This window comes from Lolium perenne, chromosome 6, assembly GCF_019359855.2.
Source record: "Lolium perenne isolate Kyuss_39 chromosome 6, Kyuss_2.0, whole genome shotgun sequence".
NCBI classification, from domain to species: Eukaryota; Viridiplantae; Streptophyta; class Magnoliopsida; order Poales; family Poaceae; genus Lolium; species Lolium perenne.
Genome location: NC_067249.2, coordinates 51,124,928 through 51,142,018, shown reverse-complemented (window position 1 = coordinate 51,142,018; position 17,091 = coordinate 51,124,928). Strand labels below are relative to the sequence as shown.

The following is a 17,091-nucleotide window of genomic DNA, read 5'->3' as shown; positions in this document are numbered from 1 at the left end:
GTAAGAAATAGGAAACCAACAGTGTTCGGGATGAGGTATGTCGGATAAGAAAAAAGGCAGGATCTAGAAACAGCAAAGATGTTCTGCTCATCCAAGAATCTGAAACTTCATCTGGAAGGTTGGTTGAGCTACATATCCTACTCCCAAATCAAGAGCTATAAAACATTTCAACCACCATTACATTACCTTTAGTTTTTGAACAAAAATGAGGGCACGCGCAATTTCAAATGATATCGTAATGCTGGAAAATTTTAAAATTGTGTTGTACGAGACGCAATAGCTAATTTGTTATCAGAAATAAATAATTTTGTAGGTTACTATTCCCATGCAGCTTTTTTCGGCCTTGTTATTTTTTAAGATTGCTATATACAAAGAGCCTATTTTTTGAAACTAACGGCCAACAAAAAGAAAGCAAAGCGACACAGGGAACACATGCGGAAATGCAAGACGTGAAACAGATAGCCATACACATCCACAGGGGTACGTCAGTTTCAAGTACTTCACTCACAGGGAGGAAGTAGTAGGTCATTATTCACGACTCACCTAGCAAAAATTGGTGACAAGCCTATCTCAAAGTTCCTTAAACATAAGGTTGCAACGTTACACCGATATCCCAACGAAAAGGGCATGCAGCAAGCTTGTAGGCACAGCTTGAATTAACTTAAGCCTCGTCAAGGGCAAGAACACCTGGGAGGGGCTTGCCTTCCAGCAGCTCCAAGCTTGCACCACCGCCAGTCGAGATGTGGCTCATCTTGTCAGCGAGCCCAGCCTTCTCAACAGCAGCAACAGAGTCACCGCCACCAATGATGGTCGTGACGCCCTTTCCGGTAAGCTCAGCCAACTGCTTGGCAATTGCCTGAAGAAACACAACAGCACTCAGCAACCAAAAAGAGGTACCAGATAGAAAATGGATGTTATATGAGATTATACTCACATCAGTGCCTGCTGCAAACTTCTCAAACTCAAAAACTCCCATAGGACCATTCCAGATAACAGTCTTGGTGGTGTCCAAGGCATCACTGAAAGTCTTGATGGAATCCGGGCCAACATCTAGACCCATCCAACCATCAGGGATAGCATCGGCAGAAACAATCTATAAATAATGTTAAAAAAAAGTGAGCATCAGCAAAGCATGCTTTGGTGCAAAATGTCGCTTTAATTAAACCAAGAGCACTAGGGTAATTGTGTAAAATGAACAAACCTTGCTTTCAGCATCTGGTGCAAACTTGTCAGCTACAACAACATCGGTTGGAAGCAAGAGGCTAACACCCTTGGCCTTTGCCGTTTCAATTAGTGAAGTTGCCAGTTCAAGTTTGTCTTCCTCCACAAGAGACTTTCCAACAGCTTTTCCCTGGGCTTTGTAGAATGTGAAGATCATACCACCACCAAGGATGAGGATATCAACCTTCGCCAGCAGAGACTCAATCACACCAATCTTAGATGAGACCTTGGATCCACCAACAATGGCAGCAAATGGCTTCTTTGGGTTGGCGACAGCTCCGACAAGGTAGTCAAGTTCCTGGGAGGATTAAAATAGTTAGGCACCCTGCTATTTTGTTCTGACATGTTTGTTCCAAAGCATATTGAAAAATCTAAGTAAAGCCTCTTAACTATCAACCTAAGGTTGCTACATCAACAGATAGCAAAGAAAATTATGTGCAGGAATGAGTTATCATTTCAGATATACCTTCTGCATGAGGAAGCCAGCAACAGAAGGCCTCAAGAACTTGGTTACACCCTCCGTTGAAGCATGAGCCCTGTGTGCTGTGCCGAAGGCGTCATTCACATAAAGGTCAGCAACTGATGCAAGCTTCTTAGCGAACTCAGGATCATTCTTCTCTTCCTCCTTGTAGAACCTGACATTCTCTAGGAGCAGAACACCACCCTCCGGCAAAGCAGCAGCCAACTTCTCAACTTCCTCACCAATGCAGTCGTTGGCCATCACAACCTATTGACAGAAGCAAAAAGGTGTAGAATATAAGTGCTCTTAATCTAGTTGAAAGAGACAAGAGAAGTTGTCATGAGCCCATAACGTACATCAACTCCAAGGAGCTCAGACAAGCGTGGAACAAGAGGCTTCAAGCTGAACTTGGGGGTGACACCTTTTGGGCGGCCCTGAAAGCGCAACAATTGAATCCGTTAGGAAAGGGAAAATCAACAGTTACAGTCTGTACAATTGATATGTCATTGTGTGTCAAGCAATGTAATTGGCATAAACTTTTTTCACAGAAGATATAAAATCTGGATTGGTTGGAAACACTGAACAATATACTCATCCAAAGATCAGAGCCAAAAGTTTGTTTGTGACATAAAACCAGGTGAAAGCAACACAGTTTAGCTAGCTGCTGAATCAGTGAACTAGTCACTATGCTAGTTATCAGGAATCCCGTCAGATATTCTAATACTAGTTACTATGCTATCCAGAGAGCATCAAACAACAATTTTGTAGATGTCAAAATGAGGAACAACTAGATATGTCCTTGTGACTGCTCCTACTCAATGTCAGAAGACAATACTGAACAAGCACAATTTTAGCAGTGACCAAGCAGACGGGAAAATAATAAACCAAATCTGCACAAGTGTACACAAGTCGGGCAGGCATCCCTGAACTGCAATTCGCTCAAAATTGAGATGTAACTAGTTAACATGCAACTTCAATATAGTAGGTTACGTTCATCAGAACAACTAATAATAACCAATCTAACGAGGAGGACCACAACAACTGGTTCAGATAGCCTGGCAACGTAGGGGGACATTTGCTGAACCTTAAGCAAAAGTATGAACAGTTGTATAGCCACCGATCAAAATTCCGAAGCAACTCTAAATTTCCACACCACGTGATCAGACAGACAGGCCCACTCAACCGCATCGAATCCTACCATAAATCACGCATCCAATCCAGATAATCAAATCATCTTATCGACAATAGTAGTAAGCAGCAGGTCCGGATCAACAAGCGTGGGTGAACAGGATTTGGGCGCTCACCAGATGGCTGGCGAGGATGACCTTGGCGCCCTTGTCGAGGAGGAACTTGATGGTGGGGATGGATGCGCGGATGCGGGTGTCGTCGGTGATCTTCTGGGCGTCGTCGAGCGGCACGTTGAGGTCGGCGCGCACGAACACCTTCTTCCCCTTGAGATCCGCCTCCCCGAGGGTGCCCACGCTCCTCTTGGTCGCCATCCCTGCGCCCAAAACAACAACACCGGCAGCGTCAATCACCACGCCGCGTCGTCAAGCAGATCCGGGCACGGCGAGGGGCGATCGGAGGAGGGGGCTCACCGTGGATCGAATCGGCGGCGATCTGGACGAGGGAGTGAGGAAGAGAAGCGGCGGATGGATTGATGGATGGATGTGGCGACGCAGGCCCGGTTTTCTTTTCTTTATAGAGGCGACGGCGTGGCGAGCGATGGGGGCGAATATTCGGGGCATTTGCGGTGGCGCTGTGTCGCTGACTTGTGGGGTCGAGCGAGGTGGGCCAGGGTGGCAGCGACACGGGATGGTGTTGTCTGGGTGTGGCTTGGAGCGGGGGTAAGAATGGGGCGGTGCCCACGGATTGCCGACGGACGGCCCGGATTCGTTTGATGGTTTTGGAAAATGGAGGAAAGGAGAGGAAGGTTCCGGAAAAGCATGATGCGTGGAAATGCTGACACGGGCGGCTCGTCTTCGTGTGCCCCTGTCAGCCTCACCTCTGGGTTCACGGGCCCCTAATAAATTGGTCTTCAAGCACAAGTTGGATTTTTTTTTGAAGGAAAAAAAAACGCATATTGATTTTTGGACAAAAATGATTGAGTTTGTTGTTTATAGATTGGTACTAGCAATGAGCGACTTGGTGTCTAAGAATAGGCATAGAAGAATCAAATTCAAAATGGCATATACAACTTTTTCCTATATACTCCCTCCATTCTAAATTAACAATTAGCATGGACCACTTCTTACTTTCTATTTAATATGTAAATTCTTAAATTATTCGAAAGAAATTTTCCAATCGTACCCATCGATAATATATCTGCATCAAATCACACTCATGAAGTACTTTTCGACATCCATCCTCCACAAACACTTAGGGTGTGTTTGGTAGGTCGGCTCTTCTCAACATGCGTTTCTCAACTCGGCTATGTTGACCTCAACTATGTTGAGTTGAGATTGTTGCCTTGTTTGGCAGCCTGTATCTGTTGAGAATTGCTGAGTAGAGAAGTTGTTTGGTTGTCATGTATGACTAGAGTTGTGCTATACTAAAATAAAAAAGCGATCAGGTCCCTGGATACAAAACGAGAAAGCAATCAGGTCCCTCAACATAAAACTAAAAAAGCAATCGAATCCCTAGTAGCGTCGGGAGCAGGCTCAGTCGCTGCCGCGGGCGAGAGGACCCACCGCCGGCGAGAAGAGCCACGTTCGGAAGGTCGATTCGAGCTTCTCTACCGGACAGGGCTAAGAGCCCCTTTTCCGTATCAAGTGGGCAGTGCGCGGTAGGGAAAACTAGAGTACCAAACAACTTCTCCGCTAAATATCTCGGGTGGGATGGGAATTTCCCAGTTGGCCCGGGCCATGATGTCTACTCACGCTTCTTTTCCTGTAGACAGTGTTGGGCCTCCAAGAGCAGAGGTTTGTAGAACAGCAGCAAGTTTTCCCTTAAGTGGATCACCCAAGGTTTATCGAACTCAGGGAGGAAGAGATCAAAGATATCCCTCTCAAGCAACCCTGCAACCACAAAGCAAGAAGTCTCTTGTGTCCCCAACATACCTGATACACTTGTCAGATGTATAGGTGCACTAGTTCGGCGAAGAGATAGTGAAATACAGGTGGTATGAATATATGAGCAGCAGTAACAGCGCCAGAAAATACGTGATGCTACAACTGGCGTGTGATCGATGGTGGTAATATTGCAGGCAGTATAGATGCAGTAGAACAGTAAACAAGCGATGGTTTCAGTATTTGGGAACAAGGCCTAGGGATTATACTTTCACTAGTGGACACTCTCAACATTGATCACATAACAGAATAGATAAATGCTATACTCTACACTCTCTTGTTGGATGATGAACACCACTAATTGTGTAGGATTACACGAACCCTCAATGCCGGAGTTAACAAGCTCCACAATATTCGATATTCATATTTAAATAACCTTAGAGTGCATGATAGATCATTGCAATTACACCAAGTACTAACATAGCATGCACACTGTCACCATCACACTATGAAGGAGACATAGATCACATCAATACTATCATAGCAATAATTAACTTCATAATCTACAAGAGATCATAATCATAACCTACGCCAAGTACTACACGATGCACACACTGTCACCATTACACCGTGCAGGAGGAATATAGTACTTTAATAACATCACTAGAGTAGCACATAAATAAATAGTGATACAAAGCACATTGCAATCATAAAGGGATATAAATAAGCACTTCACTATGCTATTCATAACAGTGAATAAGTATTCTGTGAAATATAGCCTAAGAGACCCACACGGTGCACACACTGTCACCTTTACACACGTGGGACAAGGAGTCTCCGGAGATCACATAAGTAAAATTCACTTGACTAGCATAATGACATCTAGATTACAAGCATCATCATATGGATCTCAATCATGTAAAGCAGCTCATGAGATCATTGTATTGAAGTACATAGGAGAGAGATTAACCACATAGCTACCGGTACAGCCCTTAGCCTCGATGGAGAACTACTCCCTCCTCATGGGAGACAGCAGCGTTGATGAAGATGGCGGTGGAGATGGCAGCGATGTCGATGGAGAAGCCTTCCGGGGGCACTTCCCCGTCCCGGCGGCGTGCCGGAACAGAGAGTTCTGTCCCCCAGATCTTGGCTTCGCGATGGCGGCGGCTCTGGAAGGTTTCTCGCACCGTGGCTTTTCCGTATCGATGTTTTAGGTCAGGGACCTTTATATAGGCGAAGAGGCGGAGTCGGAGGGCTGACGAGGCGACGACACCATAGGGGGGCGCGGCCCACCCCCTGGGCGCGCCAGGCTGGTGTGTGGGGCCCCCAGGGCTCCCCTCTGGCGGCTCTCGGGTGTTCTGGAAGCTTCGTGGAATTTTAAGACTCTGGGCGTTGATTTCGTCCAATTCCGAGAATATTTCCTTTGTAGGATTTCTGAAACCAAAAACAGCAGAAAACAGGAACTGGCCCTTCGGCATCTCGTCAATAGGTTAGTTCCGGAAAACGCATAAAATCATCATAAAGTGTGAACAAAACATGTAGGTATTGTCATAAAACAAGCATGGAACATAAGAAATTATCGATACGTCGGAGACGTATCAGCATCCCCAAGCTTAGTTCCTACTCGTCCTCGAGTAGGTAAACGATAACAAAGATAATTTCTGAAGTGACATGCTACCAACATAATCTTGATCATACTATTGTAAAGCATATGAGATGAATGCAGCGATTCAAAGCAATGGTAAAGACAATGATTAAACAACTGAATCATATAGCAAAGACTTTTCATGAATAGTACTTTCAAGACAAGCATCAATAAGTCTTGCATAAGAGTTAACTCATAAAGCAATAAATTCATAGTAAAGGCATTGAAGCAACACAAAGGAAGATTAAGTTTCAGCGGTTGCTTTCAACTTGTAACATGTTTATCTCATGGATAGTTGTCAATGCAAAGCAATATAACAAGTGCAATAAGCAAGCATGTAAGAATCAATGCACAGTTCTCACAAGTGTTTGCTTCTTGAGATGGAGAGAAATAGGTGAACTGACTCAACATAAAAGTAAAAGAATGGCCCTTCGACGAGGGAAGCATCGATTGCTATGTTTGTGCTAGAGCTTTGATTTTGAAAACAAGAAACAATTTTGTCAATGGTAGTAATAAAGCATATGTATTATGTAAATTATATCCTACAAGTTGCAAGCCTCATGCATAGATTACCAATAGTGCCTGCACCTTGTCCTAATTAGCTCGGATTACCTGGATTATCATCGCAATACATATGTTTTAACCAAGTATCACAAAGGGGTACCTCTATGCCGCCTGTACAAAGGTCTAAGGAGAAAGCTCGCATTGGATTTCTCGCTTTTGATTATTCTCAACTTAGACATCCATACCGGGACAACATAGACAACAGATAATGGACTCCTCTTTAATGCATAAGCATTTAGCAACAAATAATATTCTCATAAGAGATTGAGGATTGTTGTCCAAAACTGAAACTTCCACCATGGATCATGGCTTTAGTTAGCGGCCCAATGTTCTTCTCTAACAATATGCATGCTCAAACCATTCAACTCATGGTAAATCGCCCTTACTTCAGACAAGACGAACATGCATAGCAACTCACATGATATTCAACAAAGAGTAGTTGATGGCGTCCCCAGGAACATGGTTATCGCTCAACAAGCAACTTATAAGAAATAAAATGCATAAGTACATATTCAATACCACAATAGTTTTTAGGCTATTTGTCCCATGAGCTATATATTGCAAAGACGAAGAATGAAAATTTTAAAGGTAGCACTCAAGCAATTTACTTTGGAATGGCGGAGAAATACCATGTAGTAGGTAGGTATGGTGGACACAAATGGCATAGTTATTGACTCAAGGATTTGGATGCACGAGAAGTAATCCCTCTCAATACAAGGCTTAGGCTAGCAAGGTTATTTGAAGCAAACACAAGTATGAACCGGTACAGCAAAACTCACATAAAAACATATTGCAAGCATTATAAGACTCTACACTGTCATCCTTGTTGCTCAAACCCTTACTAGAAAATATCTAGACTTTAGAGAGACCAATCATGCAAACCAAATTTCAACAAGCTCTATGTATTTCTTCACTAATAGGTGCAAAGTATATGATGCAAGAGCTTAAACATGAGCACAACATTGCCAAGTATCAAGTTATTCAAGACATCGTACCAATTACTACATGCAGCATTTTTCTGTTTCCAACCATATAACAATTAACGAAGCAGTTTCAACCTTCGCCATGAACATTAGAAGCTAAGAACACATGTGTTCATATGAACCAGCGGAGCGTGTCTCTCTCCCACACAAGCATGAATTTATTCAAACAAAACAAAAATGAAAACACACAGACGCTTCAAGTAAAGTGCATAAGATGTGATGGAATAAAAATATAGTTTCATGGGAGGAACCTGATAATTTGTCGATGAAGAAGGGGATGACTTGGGCATCCCCAAGCTTAGATGCTTGAGTCTTCTTGAAATATGCAGGTATGAACCACCGGGGCATCCCCAAGCTTAGATCTTTTACTCTTCTTGATCATATTGTATCATCCTCCTCTCTTGACCCTTGAAAACTTCCTCCACACCAAACTCGAAACAAACTCATTAGAGGGTTAGTGCATAATAAAAATTCACATGTTCAGAGGTGACACAATCATTCTTAACACTTCTGGACATTGCTCAAGGCTACTGGAAGTTAATGGAACAAAGAAATCCATCCTACACAGCAAAAGAGGCAATGCGAAATAAACGGCAGAATCTGTCAAAACAGAACAGTCCGTAAAGACGAATTTCTAAGAGGCACCAGACTTGCTCAAATGAAAATTCTCAAATTTAATGAAAGTTGCGTACATATCTGAGGATCACTCACGTAAATGGCAGAATTTTCTGAGTTACCTACAGAGAATTCAACCCAGATTCGTGACAGCAAGAAATCTGTTTCTGCGCAGTAATCCAAATCTAGTATGAACCTTACTATCAAAGACTTTACTTGGCACAACAATGCAACAAAACTAAGATAAGGAGAGGTTGCTACAGTAGTAACAACTTACAAGACACAAATATAAAGCAAAAGTACTGTAGTAAAATAAACACATGGGTTATCTCCCAAGAAGTTCTTTCTTTATAGCCATTAAGATGGGCTCAGCAGTTTTAATGATGCACTCGCAAGAAATAAGAGTTGAAGCAAAAGAGAGCATCAAGAAGCAAATTTAAAACACATTTAAGTCTAACATGCTTCCTATGCATAGGAATCTTGTAAATAAACAAGTTCATGAAGAGCAAAGTAACAAGCATAGGAAGATAGAACAAGTGTAGCTTCAAAAAATTCAGCACATAGAGAGGTGTTTTAGTAACATGAAAATTTCTACAACCATATTTTCCTCTCTCATAATAACTTTCAGTAGCATCATGAGCAAACTCAACAATATAACTATCACATAAAGCATTCTTATCATGAGTCTCATGCATAAAATTATTGCTCTCCACATAAGCTTAATCAATTTTATTAGTTGTAGTGGGAGCAAATTCAACAAAGTAGCTATCATTATTATTATCATCATCAAATATAGGAGGCATATTGTAATCATAATCAAATTTATCCTCCATAACAGGCGGCACCAAAAGACTACTATCATTATAATCATCATAAATAGGAGGCAAAGTATCATCAAAGTAAATTTTCTCCTCAATGCTTGGGGGACTAAAAATATCATGCTCATCAAAACCAGCTTCCCCAAGCTTAGAATTTTCCATATCATTAGCAACAATGGTGTTCAAAGTGTTCATACTAATATGTTCCATGGGTTTTTTAATTTTCGCATCAAACCATCCATGTCTTAACTCAGGAAATAATTTTAAAAGCTCACTGTTGCTTTCCATTATGCCTTACTAGTGTGAAACAAGAAACAAAAAGATGCAATTGCAGGATCTAAAGGAAATAGCTTCGAGCACTTACAACGGCGCCGGAAAATAGCTTAGTAGCCGAGATCCGGAGTGTGAGTGCCTCTTACCTTTCCTCCCCGGCAACGGCGCCAGAAAATATTTGATGCTGTCCAGGACTGGCGCGCTGTTGACGAGGGAGGAAATGGTGTAGCTTTCCTTCATTCCCCGGCAACGGCGCCAGAAAATATGCTTGATGTCTACTCACGCTTCTTTTTCTGTAGACAGTGTTGGGCCTCCAAGAGCAGAGGTTTGTAGAACAGCAGCAAGTTTTCCCTTAAGTGGATCACCCAAGGTTTATCGAACTCAGGGAGGAAGAGGTCAAAGATATCCCTCTCAAGCAACCCTGCAACCACAAAGCAAGAAGTCTCTTGTGTCCCCAACACACCTAATACACTTGTCAGATGTATAGGTGCACTAGTTCGGCGAAGAGATAGTGAAATACAGGTGTTATGAATATATGAGCAGCAGTAACAGCGCCAGAAGATACTTGATGCTACAACTGGCGTGTGGTTGATGGTGGTAATATTGCAGGCAGTATAGATGCAGTAGAACAGTAAACAAGCGATGATTTCAGTATTTGGGAACAAGGCCTAGGGATTATACTTTCACTAGTGGACACTCTCAACATTGATCACATAACAGAATAGATAAATGCTATACTCTACACTCTCTTGTTGGATGATGAACACCACTAATTGTGTAGGATTACACGAACCCTCAATGCCGGAGTTAACAAGCTCCACAATATTCGATATTCATATTTAAATAACCTTAGAGTGCATGATAGATCATTGCAATTACACCAAGTACTAACATAGCATGCACACTGTCACCATCACACTATGAAGGAGGCATAGATCACATCAATACTATCATAGCAATAATTAACTTCATAATCTACAAGAGATCATAATCATAACCTACGCCAAGTACTACACGATGCACACACTGTCACCATTACACCGTGCAGGAGGAATAGAGTACTTTAATAACATCACTAGAGTAGCACATAGATAAATAGTGATACAAAGCACATTGCAATCTGATACGTCCAAAACGTATCTACTTTCCCGAACACTTTTGCTATTGTTTTGCCTCTAATTTGTGTATTTTGGATGCAACTAACACGGACTAACGCTGTTTTCAACAGAACTGTTCTGGTGTCTCGTTTTTGTGCAGAAATCCAACTTTCAGGAAAATCCTCGGAATTTATGCAGAAGGCCCTATTTTCCCAGAATATTGGCGGAGCCAGAAGGGCGAGCCAGGTGGAGGCCCGAGGGCCCCACACCATAGGGCGGCGCGGCTCAGGAGGGGCCCGCGCGGCCCTATCGTGTGGCCCCCTCGGCCGGCCTCCGACGCCCTCCTTCGGACTACTTATTGCCTTCGACCTAAAAACGCACAGGGAGGAGTCGAAGTCGCCAGAAAGCCTCCAGAACGCCGCCACATCGCGAAACTCCGTCTCGGGAGCCAGAAGTCTCCGTTCTGGCACTCCGCCGGGACGGGGAATTGGAGGAGATCATCGCCATCATCACCACCGACGCCTCTTCATCAACCAGCCATGTTTCCCACATCCATGTGTGAGTAATTCCCCCGCTGTAGGCCGAAGGGGATGGTAGGGATTGGATGAGATTGGTCATGTAATAGCATAAGATTGTTAGGGCATAGTGCCTAGTGTCCGTAATTGGTACTTTGATGATATTGTTGCAGCTTGTTATGCTTAATGCTTGTCACTAGGGCCCGAGTGCCATGATCTCAGATCTGAACATGTTATTGTTTCATCATGATATTCATTGTTTATGGTCTTACCTGCAAGTTGTATACACATGTCGCTGTCCGGAACCGATGGCCCCGAAGTGACAGAAATCGGGACAACCGGAGGGGATGGTAGTGATGTGAGGATCACATGTGTTCACGGAGTGTTAATGCTTTGCTCCGGTACTCTATTAAAAGGAGTACCTTAATATCCAGTAGATTCCCTTGAGGCCCGGCTGCCACCGGCTGGTAGGACAAAAGATGTTGTGCAAGTTTCTCATTGCGAGCACGTACAACTATAATTGGAACACATGCCTATTGATTGCTTTGTACTTGGACACCGTTTTATTATTATCTGCAAATGCCCTGCTATGATTGTTACATGAGTTTCTCTCATCCATGCAACGCCCGTTATCCGTCCCCGTGCCTACAGTATTTTAATCATGCTGTTTACTAAAATCACTACTGCTGTCTCTGTTACTCTGCTGCTGTTATTTCACTACTGCTACTGCTATAAAACTGTTACTCGATAAACTCTTGCGAGCAAGTATGTTTCAGTGCAATGAATTGACAACTCCGCTGTTAAGGCTTTCAAGTATTCTTTGTCTCCCCTTGTGTCGAATCAATAAATTGGGATTTACTTCCCGCGAAGACTGCTGCGATCCCCTATACTTGTGGGTCATCAAGACTGTTTTCTGGCGTCGTTGCCGGTGAACATAGCTTTATTTGGAAGTTCACTTGGATTGATATTGTTCGCTGCAAATTCTCCATCATGGGTAAAGCTCGCGATCCTAAAGTCACCATATTACCATCCACTACAAGAAAAGGTACAACTCTGAGTACCTCTGCTACACTTGATTCACCATCTGTGATAAGTCAACTTGTTTCATCGCCACAAGCTTCATTTGCTGGTACTTCTCCTGAATCTGAAAATTCTCATAATATTGATAATGTTTCTGCTGTGCTTGATGATAGTGGTTCATTGGGATCCTTTCTAGATGCTACAATTGCTAGGTCTAGACAAATTGAAAATGCTGAAACTCCTAATGAAAATGTCACTATACCTGTTAGTTCACCTGAACTTGATTATTCTAGTGATGATCCTGATGAAGATTATGTGGAGCTTAATGATGATTTTATTAATAGATGCAATGCTACTGCTGATGCAAGTAAAATTAAAAAGTTTCTTACACAATATACTGTTAGACATAAGCTATCTCCTGATCCTAAATTTGCCACATCTCCTATATGCATTAAGGATAAAGATTATGATTTTTCTCTTGATCTATCTCATATAGCTATTGTAGAGAAAGCACCCTTTTGTGGTACTGAAAAAGAAAGTGCTGTAGAACACATGAATGAACTTTCTTCTATGAGTAGCTTGTTTTCTGATGATGATAAGATGCGTACTTACTTTGTCATTAAAAATTTTCCTTTCTCATTAAAGGATGATGCTAAAACTTGGTATAACAATTTGCCTCTTGGTTCTATTAAAAGTCCAACTGATTTGCGTGATGTTTTCTTTCGAAAATATTTTCCTGCTAGTGCTCAACATATTGCTTTACAGAGAATTTATAGGTTTGACCAGGGAGATGAAGAGAAATTGCCTGCGGCATGGGCAAGATTTTGTTCTCTTATCAGAGCTCGACCTGGACATGATTTAGAAAAGAATGATCTACTTGATATATTTTATAGTGGACTAACCATTGAATCTAGAGCATATTTGGATAGTTGTGTCTTTGGTTGTGTTTTCAGAAAAGAACTCAGATTTAAGTCAAGAATTATTGGCTAGAATAAGCCGGAATCATGATGATTGGAATACACCTGAACCAACTCCAATGCCAATATTGAAGAAGAGGGGTTTAATTGAATTGAATGATGAAGATATGAGGGAAGCCAAGAAGTCTCTCAAGGAGAAAGGTATTAAATCCGAAGATGTGAAGAATCTACCTCCCATAGAAGAAATATGTGAGATAATTCCCCCTTCATCCATGATTGAGGTAAACTCCCTTCAACGCTTTACTAGGGAAGATATTCCGTATTCAAAACCTCCTGCGCAATGCTTAGATGAGTTTGATAATTATATTGTTAAGCAAGAAAATTTTAATATGAGAGTAGAGAATCATCTAATGGAAAATTCTCAAGCTATTAGCAATTTGCATGATATAGTGGAGAGAACCTCCAATGATGTTAAGATGCTTGTTAAACATTTTCAAATGATTCAAACTCAAATTGATCAACTCACTAAAGTGCAAAATGACTTGCTAAATAATAATTCTAAAGAGAAACATGCTTATGAAGTAACAACTAGAGGTGGTGTCTCTACCCAGGATCCTCTATATCCTGAAGGGCATCCCAAAAGAATTGAACAAGATTCTCAACGCATTGAACCTAGTGCTCCTTCTAAGAAGAAAAAGAAGAAGAAACATAAAAATGTTGTAGAATCCTCTGAACCTGTTAATGATCCTAATAGCATTTCTATTTCCGATGCTGAAACTGAAAGTGGTAATGAACATGATAATGATAATGATAAGAACGATGCTTCTGATAAAGAAGAGGTAGAAGATGAACCTGAAAAGCATGCTAAAAATAAAAAGTATACTAAAGAAGATTTTATTGCTAAGAAACATGGTAATGAAAGAGAACCTTGGGTGCAAAAGCAAATGCCTTTTCCTGCTAAGAAACTAAAATCAAAGGAAGAAGAACACTATAATAAATTTTTTGATTGGATGAAACCTTTATTCTTGCAAATCCCTTTGACTGATGCTTGATACGTCTCTGACGTATCGATAATTTCTTATGTTCCATGCCACATTATTGATGTTATCTACATGTTTTATGCACACTTTATGTCATATTTGTGCATTTTCTGGAACTAACCTATTAACAAGATGCCGAAGTGCCAGTTCCTGTTTTCTGCTGTTTTTGGTTTCAGAAATCCTAGTAACGAAATATTCTCGGAATCGGATGAAATCAACGCCCAGGTTCCTATTTTACCCGGAAGCATCCAGAACACACGAGAACCGCCAGAGAAGGGTGGCAGGGCCACCACACCACACCCCGGCGCGGCCTAGGGGGGGGGGCGCGCCCCCCTAGGGTGTGGGCCCCCCTTCGACCTTCCTGCGCCGCCTCTTCGCCTATAAGAAGCCCCTGGATCAGAAAACCCTACACCGATTGACGAAAACCACAGAAACCTTCCAGAGCCGCCGCCATCGCGAGGCCAAGATCTGGGGGACAGGAGTCTCTGTTCCGGCACCCTGCCGGAGCGGGGAAGTGCCCCCGGAAGGCTTCTCCATCGACACCGCTGCCATCTCCACCGCCATCTTCATCACCGCTGCTGCTCCCATGAGGAGGGAGTAGTTCTCCATCGAGGCTCGGGGCTGTACCGGTAGCTATGTGGTTAATCTCTCTACTATGTACTTCAATACAATGATCTCATGAGCTGCTTTACATGATTGAGATTCATATGAGTTTTGTATCACTACTATCTATGTGCTACTCTAGTGATGTGTTATTAAAGTAGTTCTATTCCTCCTGCACGTGTGTAATGGTGACAGTGTGTGCACCGTGTTAGTACTTGGTTTGTGCTATGATCATGATCTCTTGTAGATTATGGAGTTAACTATTGCTATGATAATATTGATGTGATCTATTCCTCCTACATATGCATGAAGGTGACAGTGTGCATGCTATGCTAGTACTTGGTTTAGTAGCGTTGATCTATCTTACACTAAAGGTTACTTAAACATGAGCATTATTGTGGAGCTTGTTAACTCCGGCATTGAGGGTTCGTGTAATCCTACGCAATGTGTTCATCATCCAACAAAAGTGTAGAGTATGCATTTATCTATTCTGTTATGTGATCAATGTTGAGAGTGTCCACTAGTGAAAGTGTAATCCCTAGGCCTTGTTCCTAAATACTGCTGAGTTACTACTGCTTGTTTACTGTTTTACTGCGTTACTACTGCTGCAATACCACCACCATCAACTACACGCCAAGCACTTTTCTGGCACCGTTACTACTGCTCATATATATTCATACCACCTGTATTTCACTATCTCTTCGCCGAACTAGTGCACCTATTAGGTGTGTTGGGGACACAAGAGACTTCTTGCTTTGTGGTTGCAGGGTTGCATGAGAGGGATATCTTTGACCTCTTCCTCCCTGAGTTCGATAAACCTTGGGTATCCACTTAAGGGAAAACTTGCTGCTGTTCTACAAACCTCTGCTCTTGGAGGCCCAACACTGTCTACAGGAAAGGAGGGGGAACGTAGACATCAAGCACTTTTCTGGCGCCGTTGCCGGGGAGGAAAGGTAAAAGGCTCTCATACTACGGTCTCAGGTAAAGTATTTTTCTGTTGCCGTCGTGTGTGTGCTCAAAGCTATTTCCTTTAGATCCTGCAATTGCATCTTTTTGTTTCTTGTTTACACTAGTTTGGCATAATGTACAAGAGTGAGCTTCTTATTCTATTTCCTGATTTAAAACATGGATTGTTTGATGCGAAAATTAATAAACCTATGAAATCTTATTTGCATGATGGTAGTAATATTAGTATGAACGCTTTGAACACCATCGTTGATAATGATATAGAAAGTTCTAAGCTTGGGGAAGCTGGTTTGCATGATATTTTTAGTCCCCCAAGCATTGAGGAGAAAATTTTCTTTGATGATACTTTGCCTCCTATTTATGATGATAATGATAGTGGTCTTTTGGTGCCACCTACTATGGAGAGTAAATTTTGTTGTGATTATACTATGCCTCCTACACTTGATGAGAATAATAATGATAGCTACTTTGTTGAATTTGCTCCCACTACAACTAATAAAATTGATTATGCTTATGTGGAGAGTGATAATTTTATGCATGAGACTCATGATAAGAATGCTTTAAGTGATAGTTATATTGTTGAGTTTGCTCATGATGCTACTGAAAGTTATTATGAGAGAGGAAAATATGGTTGTAGAAATTTTCATGTTACTAAAACACCTCTCTATGTGCTGAAATTTTTGAAGCTACACTTGTTTTATCTTCCTATGCTTGTTACTTTGCTCTTCATGAACTTGTTTATTTACAAGATTCCCTTGCATAGGAAGCATGTTAGACTTAAATGTGTCTTGAATTTGCCTCTGGATGCTCTCTTTTGCTTCACATACTATCTCTTGCGAGTGCATCATTAAAACTGCTGAGCCCATCTTAATGGCTATAAAGAAAGAACTTCTTGGGAGATAACCCATGTGTTATTTTGCTACAGTACTTTGTTTTATATTTGTGTCTTGGAAGTTGTTTACTACTGTAGCAACCTCTCCTTATCTTAGTTTTGTGTTTTGTTGTGCCAAGTAAAGTCTTTGATAGTAAAGTAAGTACTAGATTTGGATTACTGCGCAGTTCCAGATTTCTTTGCTGTCACGAATCTGGGTCCACCTCCCTGTAGGTAGCTCAGAAAATTAAGCCAATTTACGTGCATGATCCTCAGATATGTACGCAACTTTCATTCAATTTGAGCATTTTCATCTGAGCAAGTCTGGTGCCATTTTAAAATTCGTCAATACGAACTGTTCTGTTTTGACAGATTCTGCCTTTTATTTCGCATTGCCTCTTTCGCTATGTTGGATGAATTTCTTTGATCCACTAATGTCCAGTAGCATTATGCAATGTCCAGAAGTGTTAAGAAT

General features: G+C 41.8%; 1 protein-coding gene across 1 annotated transcript; it reads right to left on the bottom strand.

Annotated features, from left to right (window-relative positions):
- Positions 1–441: 441 nt before the first annotated feature.
- On the bottom strand, positions 442–3,411 carry LOC127307961 (phosphoglycerate kinase, cytosolic). Its single transcript, XM_051338721.2, has 7 exons — positions 3,280–3,411; positions 2,986–3,182; positions 2,038–2,115; positions 1,688–1,948; positions 1,202–1,519; positions 935–1,093; positions 442–856 (listed from the first exon to the last, which is right to left on the bottom strand). The coding sequence occupies exons 2-7, from the start codon at positions 3,178–3,180 to the stop codon at positions 662–664; spliced, it is 1,206 nt and encodes a 401-aa protein (XP_051194681.1). The 5' UTR covers positions 3,181–3,182; positions 3,280–3,411; the 3' UTR covers positions 442–661.
- Positions 3,412–17,091: the final 13,680 nt, after the last annotated feature.